At 37.8% G+C, this 9515-nt stretch overlaps 2 protein-coding genes across 2 annotated transcripts in view; one reads left to right on the top strand and one right to left on the bottom strand.

Moving 5' to 3' along the window:
• Positions 359 to 962, top strand: LOC109835245 (glycine-rich RNA-binding protein 7-like). Its single transcript, XM_020403229.1, is given in 4 exon segments — positions 359 to 525; positions 527 to 577; positions 676 to 858; positions 861 to 962. Coding segments are annotated over 4 exon segments (408 nt in total). The 5' UTR covers positions 359 to 453.
• Positions 1906 to 9515, bottom strand: part of LOC109834297 — a 9938-nt gene continuing 2328 nt past the window's right edge. Inside the window, exons 2-3 of the mRNA XM_020402282.1 lie at positions 3074 to 3189; positions 1906 to 2991 (exon numbers count right to left, since the gene is read on the bottom strand). Of these exons, the coding sequence (XP_020257871.1) occupies positions 2535 to 2991; positions 3074 to 3189 (573 nt within the window). The 3' untranslated portion in view covers positions 1906 to 2534. The remainder of the gene's footprint in view (positions 2992 to 3073; positions 3190 to 9515) is intronic.

Raw genomic sequence — 9515 nt, 5'->3', positions numbered from 1 at the left:
TTATTATTTGGAAAATGTCAGCAGATATTTTGGAGATTTGAAAGGCCGAGGGGTAAAGGAGTAATATCCCGCGCTAGATATTTTTCCCATCAGGAGCAATCACGTGATTGTGGGGCGGCTGGGGCCCACCTTGAACCACCCCCGACCCCACTCCGTTGAGCAGAGAGAATTTAGGACCCGAGCATGCTGGTTGAACCACCGGTCCAAACCGGCCCTTCGAGCACGAGATATCTTTATTTTTCATTAAACCGAGGCGTCTTTCACCCTTAAACCGGCTTAACGAGACCCAAAACCCTAGAATCGAACCGAAAGCCAAACCCAGCTACTTCGTCCTATAAAAGTGGGCATCAGTTGCCCTAGGATTACCTCGTGCTCTCACGGAGGCGGGTTCAGATTCGCCCCTCTTCTTTGGTTCTGTTCTAGGGTTTCCATCTCTCTCTCTCTTATCTGAAGATGGCCGCTGCTGATGTTGAGTTCCGCTGCTTCGTCGGGGGCCTCGCGTGGGCCACCGACAACCACCGACAGCCACTCCCTCCAGCAGGCCTTCAGCGCCTACGGCGATGTCATCGACTCCAAGGTAGGGCAAAAATTCAATTTTTATCGCCATTTCATCTTTAAATTCTACGGATCTGATGAGTTTCGTTTCGTTTCGTCTCGATCCGTTCTCGGTTTCAGATCATCAACGATCGGGAGACTGGGAGATCTAGAGGCTTCGGATTCGTTACCTTTGGCAGCGAGCAGGCGATGAAAGACGCTATTGAGGGGATGAACGGCCAGAACCTCGACGGGAGGAGCATCACCGTCAACGAGGCCCAGTCCCGTGGATCAGGCGGCGGAGGCGGCGGAGGATTCAGGAGCCGGCCGGGAACCCGGCGGTTGGTTACGGAGGTGAACGCCGTGAAGAAGGCGGCGGGACAGTCCGTGGAGGCCTGGTGGCGAGCGTGGGTTACGGTTCACCGTGACCGCCGGCATACGGGGGTTGGGTCGATGGCGGGGGGAGCTGGAGGAACTGAGAAACGTTTACCCCGGTCCATCTATGTTAGGGTTTCGGAGTTTGGGTTTTGATCTGCAGTGATTGTTAGGGTTAGGGTTTCAAGGGTTATGATGCTATCTTTAGTTTGCTTGTGGTACTGGAAAATGAAATAAGTAATGAAAAAAAAAAGTTTGGTTTCTGTGTAATTTTGCTGCTTTCTGTGCCGTGTGCTAATCATTCCTTGTGTGCGTGGAGATGGGAAAGAAAGAATTGTCGAGGGTTTATATTAGGGTAAATTTCATAGCTTTCTGGTGGTTACCATTGAGACCTCGTTAACCTTGTTTTTCTAGTCGAAAATGCAAAACATTTTCACCATAAATGTCTTAAATAACCCCCCGAACTTGCAATTTTTTCCACGAGACTCGGAGAGTGTCTTGCAAGAGGAGGGCCTGTATTCTCTGTTCAATCTTTTCTTCAAGGCTGCTAGGTTTTGAGGGTTTGAAGGAAAAGTTTTTGGGTCCCATGTGGAAAAACAAAGCTTTAGCAGGTACTTCGGTTCCATCGCCAATGCATACATACATTGTTAGATCATAACAAAAAATAAAATAAAATAAAGGCAACTAGAGATCATAAAGAATCAGCGTGGATGCAGCATGTAAATAGCGTAAAAAAGATGTTATAAAAAGTAAAAACTTGACAAAGCTCTCGTGAACATCGGTCTGTGATTTGTACGAATGATCATGAGCTTCATAAATTGACGAAACTTCCCTATGGTTCAGAGAGCTTCACGGAACTCACAAACCTTTGGAAAGTTCCTACTGAACTTTGGGGCAAGCGCAAATATACCAGACCTATGCAATCACGTTATGAAATTAATTCAAGCATGATACAAAAGTCACAAAGTAAAATCACAATAGCAATACACAAGCATGTTGGTGATGTTTCTCGTCATTTCTAACAGTAACTTGATAATCCAGCAAACCTGTGTTCCTTTCATTTTACAAGCAAACAACTCCGAAGCTCACAAGATATGAGCAGAGATCATAACCCCAGAGTAGCACGTAAAACTACCCATCAGCTTCATCACCTTCAAAGCTCCTAAAGATAACAAGTGACCCCAAATGTTGCAAGCGGAATACAACATGAATCTACCCAACTACAGCTAGTACGGGGAGTCACTACACCTACTACAGAAAAGAGTAGAGGAAAACACGCTACTAGAGCAATAAAGGCTTACAACAGAGAGAGAGAGAGAGAGAGAGACATAAAAACTACCTATTTACCAAGATAGTACCACATAGTAAAGAAGGATGATGAAACAACACATTCATCCCGAATTAAAAGAAGAAAACCTAACCCTTTGCTATCTTAAATGCTGCCAGATGAAAGGGTTGTGTAAGTTGCCGGTCGGATCCTCCATTGATCAGAGTTCTATGGGGTTGTTTGTTGTGCAAATACCCCTCCAGAGCCTAATTCAATTGGATGAAAAACCGTCCCAGCAGCCCGCAACAAAAATAATACCAAGCGCAGTATTCACATAATCTCCATGGCTACTCCTCACTCAACCAAAACCTGGAGGAACATCAAGATCATCATCACCCTCATCCCCCACTCCAGCAACATCCTTTGTACCATGGTTGAAGCCAGGAGGCGTGTCCATAATATTCACATCTTCATCCATCTCATCACCATCGCCAACCTTAGCAGAGGTTGTATCCTCCTTACCATGAGCTATTATGCCAAAGCCAGGAGGCATATCATCATCATCATCATCATTATCCAAATTCTTAATCTCTTCTTCATGTGAATCCTTGCATGCTGCAAATCCTGGTGGCATCTGAGGTTCACTTTCTTTGGCTTCTTCTGGGGTAGGAGAGGAGTGATGGTCCTCTTCCTTTGCTTTAGGATTCACAATTCTGTTGTAAACAGACTCTACCGTCACCCTGATATCTTCTTTCGTGCTATCGTTCCTTATGACCTTCCATATCTCATCCGAGATCTGACCCATAATTTTCTTCCTGAATTCATAAGAAAAGTTATGAACTAGGAAAATTAAAGCTATAGTATTTTCTCTGTTAAAAGAGTAGAGAGCCAGCTTACCCGAGCTCTTGATAGATAGCATCGGAAAGTTGTCTTAGTTTCAAGTTCTCTGACCCATCTTGATTAACTATTTCTGACTGTTTCACTTCTGCTATGATGCTATTGCGCAACTCCTCCTGAGAGAAAGTTCCTTGTTTAGGTATGAGATCGGTTTTGGACTTTTAGGCAGTAAAAAAACACTTTTACAGTAAATATCATCTAAAATAAATATTACAGATCTGAAGTTAAGCATTTCCGTGGCATCATGCCATTAATCGTGGCTACAAAATTCAATTAAACAAAAAACCACATTGGTTGAACAAATTCATTTTATGGTATGGCTGAAACTAGCATCTACATGTTGATCTCAACTTAAATCTTGATGTATGCAATAAGTACACAATATTGGCCACTAATTCATCCACGACTTGATAGATGGCCTTGTATTTGTATATATGAACCAAATTTAAAGTTGAAAGACAGGTACTGAAAGCAAACAAATACCAATATAACCACATTCAGTGTTTATGGTAAAGAACTGTCCTTGGACCTTGATTCATACTGTTCAAATTTTTTTTGATGTACTGGAGGTAAAGGACAAGAACTTTTGGTCCACTGTTTGGTTAAGGAAGATCTATAAACTGTTTCATGTTCATCGACTAAAACCAATATTAAATCTGATATGAACCCATTAAACTATAGAGGTAGGAATAAGGCGCTGAAATCTTACAATTAAAAGAATCACAAATTCCGTTCATCTTTATTATGTCTATTCGTTTGGAGCTAACCAAGATACAGCCACCAAATTTTAAACTGACTAGGGAAGACATCATGCAACAATTAGTTCATGTGCTTTTTTCAAAAATAAGAAATTTTTTAATGGAAAATGTACCAACAACTGTATATCTGTTATATAATGTGAAGAAGTTAATGAAGTAGAAACATAAGCATTCATAAAAGCTCACAGAAAGCAATCAGCACAGGTAGATTTCACCATCATGGTCAAAAGATAGTAAGCAGAGGGTTATCAATAACATTGCACGACTATTGGTCAACTAAAAGTAGATTTATTATTAGAACTTTAATCTTTTCTAACCTACGAAAGTGTGAATCACTCACTGTTAGGCATGTAAAAATTTTGAAGTTAATTTATCAGTTTATGATGACACGTAAACTATTTGTAGTATGCTAAGTAAAAAGTTCATGGAAAATCTATCATAGTATCATGTAAGACTGTTCCCTATTTGTTCCAAAATTAATGTCAAAATGATATCACCTTATACACTTCATCGCTACAATTCATATAAAATGTCTTAACCATGTCAATTAAAGGCCTAAATAGATTTATTAACATATGGACTCATGGCTGAGTTGATTCAAATACACATACAAATTTCTTGGTGCATGATTCAAAAGAGCTGTGTCCGTATTGAACTTTTAGAAAGTTCTCATGCTGGGCACTTTTGAGAAATATGAACACTTGATACCTATGTCCTATGTTCATGTAGTGTAGTACATCTTGGCACCCATGCCTTATTAAAAAGACAAAATACTAGATGAAGTCTTATGCCAAAATAAATTCAAGGGAGGATTCTCAAGCACCTCTGCAACAGAGCAAGGTGTCTAAGTACAACAGCAATCTCATGGACATATCAAGACAAAAGAATGGAACAGAAAAGTAGAGAAATCAAAGAGAGGCATTCTGGAAGACAATACCTGATCGACTGGATAATAAACTTCCCATTAGGGAAGAATCATAAGCTATGCTCTTAAATACGTTTAATCTTAAATATTTAGAAGAGACTTACCGTTTTTGCTTCTTTTCTTCTTCTTCTTTTTTTGATTATTTACCATAGTCCACATATTTGCATAACCTTTCTGGAAAAATAATACTCAGACATACTTGTGCAGTGTCATCCACGTTAAGCAACACAAGCAGAAGTGGTAATATTATGTCTTATGTGGACTATGATGTGAAATTTGAGGCATGTAGAATGGTGAATATAATGTCATGTATGGGATCGGCAGCTTTTTCACTTCATATTGAGTCATTTTCATATTATTTCTGTCCTACTTGAATTCTCTTTCCTTTAAATATTTTCATTTATTTAGAGTATAGTTTCATGTACACATTGTTAGAATATAAAACTATAATCATGAAGCCTTATTATAACTTTGGAGTTTTGATGTAATAGTTAAGAGGGGCTAACTAAGGTTTTAAATATCGGATATCGGGGAAATATCGGATGGCCAAAATTCATATCGGATTGCGGATATCGGGGAAATATCGGGGATATGTGGTAAATATCGGAATGCCATAATGAATGTTTGCATACATAGTATAATGCATTAAAATGTAATCTCAACATATGTAATGAAATTTAAGCATACAAATATGAATAATATATGTTTAGGATCACTAATCAACCTTCTCAAACAAACAAAAGTGCAAAGCAACGTTGCAACATTCGATCTGCTTTTTTAGGGCAAAATGTCATTTGATATAATGGGAAAATCTTGATATCTCGCCCAAAAATTCCAAACACGGTATATTATTTTACAACAAGCTATATAAAAAGATATATTGGTCCACATATCGGCTAATATATCGGTCATATCGGGGATTTATCACTCAAAATAGCCAAAAAACGGTAAAGGATATTTAAAGACCATATCGGTTGCGGCAAGCCCTGTAAAAGGATATATCGGGGGATATATCGGGCCATGTCGGGGATATTTAAAACAATAGGGCTAACACATAGTATCATCAGAGTCAACCTTGGTTCGAATCTTGCTAGCCACGAATTTAATACAGATTAAAAAAATTTATTACCGCTACGTAAGTCCAAGTATCAGCACATAAAAAAGAGTGCGTTCAAGTTGCGGCGGTATGTTAGAATATAACACTATAATCCTCAAACCTTATCATAACTTCAGAGTTTTGATATAATGGTGAGGGGGACTTTCACACATTGAATGCTAGCAAGATGCCCTATATTGAATTTGTAATTTGTCACGACCTTCTCATGTCATATTCTTGCTTCTTAGCAGTGTAGCAACTAAAATGTTCTAACTTTACTTGTAAAAGCTTGTGTAGGAACCTTTAAAAATTGCCAAGAGCTTAGTTATGAATTGCACTCCAGCCACATAAACCTGTCTCATGTCTGGTATCATCTAAGTACGAAATGAGGAAGCAGGATATGGCTAGGCTGATAAATATATGGTGTGGCACACTGATAACAACAAATTACAATTATACATACAAAACAACAGTTACATGAGAAGAGGTGCAGTATTAATGTCCGTGTATATGAGTCAGACCAAACACAACTTTAGGAAAAAGGTCGGTTCTCCATTGGTGTCATTTAAACCAAGCATGTTTGCTCCAAATCACCAACACCGACTAGTAATCAGCAACAGGGCTACTTTTCCCCTAAATTTGTGTTCAAACAGTATAGATAGAAAGAATGATCGGGGGCAAAAATGAAATTTAGTAGTAGTGACTAGGTCCCGTTGGTTTTGAACCAGAGATCTCTTAGAGCATACATGACAGAACAGAGTCCATTAATGATGACAGGATCTTGCATGTAGAGAAAAGAAAAATTCCTACCAATTGTCTTTGCCACCATTTTTTCATGGTCATGATCCTTATATTACTTGTCTTTTCCAAACTTAGAAGGACCTTTACCATGCAGTAGAACAAAGACCCCTTCTCTTTTATTTGTGCCCACAAGGACCATGTTATCATTAATAGAGAGATGATTGTTGGGAAGAAGATCAAATTGTAAACTAATCCTAGTGAAGTATAACTCCCGTGTTCTTATTGTTAGTAACTCACTTGGTCAAGAATTCATCACTATCTCTATGCTTCTATCTCATTGGTAAGTACATGATTTATTATAACAATGCCTCTACCATTATCCTGGCAACTAACAGTAGTCGTTAATAATTCATAGAGTAAGATAAGTATTGCTGGATATGTTCCTTTTATCCGAAGGGCCAGTAATTTGGCATGCCCTTGTCATGTCATCTTCTCTTTGGTATCCATCACCTTGCTACTTACAAGGGTAGCAACCAAGTGTTTCTAACTTTACTAGTAAAAGCGTGTGAAGGAACCTTTACATGTTGCCACAAGCGTAATATTGTAGCAATGATTTGTACTCCAAACATACATGCTCAACAAATTGTGGAATTATATATCCAAAAAAATAGTCACATGAAATAGGTGCAATATCTAATAAGTGTATATACACAAGATGCAATTTCATGTAAAGTTAGGTCCCCAATGATTGTGTGATAGGATAGATAAAGTTGTGTCACCAATGCCTCAAATCCGCTGTGGTTTCTTCTGCATGAAAAGATTCATAGGAGATTAGTTGTGTGAAAAAGTAATGTAATCCTATTCTTTCTTCTATCTCTTTGTTTTTTATCTCTATATTTAGATTTCCCCGGCAACTGTGTGATAGGATAGATAAAGCTAGAAAGAGGTCTTGTTTAGATTGGAGAAATCTTTATCAGGATCTTCTAGCTTAATAACTTAGGAATATGTATGTAGACTCAAAATTCAGGAAGGTTTAGGCGTGCTAGATCTTAGAACATGAATATTGCTCTGTTGAGTAAATGGTTGTGATATTAGTTCAGTGATAGGAATAGTTTGCGAAAAAAGTGGTTAGACATAAAAAAGTGGTTACACATACTTATTATGAAGGAAAGGATATCCTGGGACTTAAAAAATATACGCTTCTACTTTTTGGAAAAATAATGTTTAAAATGTTGATTGTTTCTTAAAGAGTACTAAGATACAGATAGGGGATGGAAAAAAGAACTTTTTTGGATGGATAATTGGTGCGGAGTTGGGACTTGGGGTCTAGATAGACAAATCTTTTGTTTTGGTTGTGAAACCAAAAGCTAGAGTATATTCTTAAAAAAATGGGTTAAAAAACTTTGTGTGAGATATTTCTTTTGAGAGACAATTACAAGGAAATTTGGTTTTGCAATACATGATCTTGTTGCATGATCTCAATAGTACTCCTATGTGTGATAGAAAGGATTCTAGAATTTGGTTATAAGATAGTAAAGAAGTTTTCTCTCTGAAATCTATGTACAACTTCTTTAGATGGGGTGTGAGATGGGAACATGCTAATAATTTGTGGAAGATACTAGTTCTTCTAAAGATAAAAATTTTAGTTTGCTTAAACATTAAACATAGATTAAATATTAAAGGCAGACTAGTTAAGAGATGGATTCTTGTTGATCCTATGTGTGTTCTGTGTGATGCTGAACTAGAAGATCATAACCATTTATTTTTAAATTACAGTTTTCTAACTTCTAGTGGAACTCAATTCTGTTCAAATTCAGTTTATAATTATGAATTATCTATGATAGGGAAGTTTCTGAGGTGTGGTCATGGAAGAACTTTAGCATTTTAGCCAAAGATAAATTGAAGTGGAATATGGTGGTTTGGTGTGTGTTGTTGTGTGTGGATAGAAATTTGCTTATTTTCTAGCAAACAAAGAAACATTCATTAGAGATTTTGCAATAGATTTTTCATTTTGTGGCTTTTTGGCTAGGTAATAGTCCTTCCAGGGTCAAGGATCTGAAGTATTCTCGCAAGAAGGCCAAAGTGTTGTAGAGAGATAAAGATGGAGCTGAAAGTTCGACTGATGGGTAACGTTGCAGTTTGTTACAAATGAAAATGCTAAAGCTGCTTTTGAAAAAGAATTGTAATAGATCTTTTGGTGACCTAGATTTTACATATAGGTTGTGTGTTGCTATAAGGACTAACAGTTGTGTGTTACAGTGGTTTTTGGACTTACACATATAGTTTCCTATGTCTTGGTATGTTGTTTAGATCTTTGTGGTGCTAGGATGTAAACTTGCTTTGTAAAAACAATCATTTGCTGAAATGGAAATGAAAGTAGATGAAGGCTGGTGTTTCATTTTCAAACTCCATCCTGGTTAATCAATAAATGTGAAGTGTAAGTTCTACATATGTGTAAACATGATATGCTTGCTTGAAATCACCGTCCACTCATTGCTCTGCAACAAGGAGGCTCTCTAGATTTGTGTTCAAACAGTAGATAGAATAGACTAGTCCAGAGAGAGAACAAAGTCAAGTTGTAGACAATGTTGCTATTTAATCAAACATCTCTTATACGATATAACAGAGGAGAGAAGAGTGACCATTAACGACTATTGATCTGGATGCAAGAAAATGTTCCTACCAACTAATCTCTACTACCATTTTTTATGGTTTCGGACTCTAGCTCCAACTCCCCATGCTCTTTCACTACTATTTTTTTGGTTTTGGACTCTAATCTCCAACTCTCCATTTTCTCTTTTAATTGTTCCCATAAGGACAGGTGGGGATCGGTGGCAAGAAAAGGAATTGTTAATTGATCCTAGTGAAACATCTTATCAAAATCTTGAATGATGTCTCCCATAATCACAATCTATGTTTCTC

Source organism: Asparagus officinalis, chromosome 3 (assembly GCF_001876935.1).
Source record: "Asparagus officinalis chromosome 3, Aspof.V1, whole genome shotgun sequence".
NCBI classification, from domain to species: Eukaryota; Viridiplantae; Streptophyta; class Magnoliopsida; order Asparagales; family Asparagaceae; genus Asparagus; species Asparagus officinalis.
This window is presented reverse-complemented; position numbering and strand designations above follow the sequence as displayed.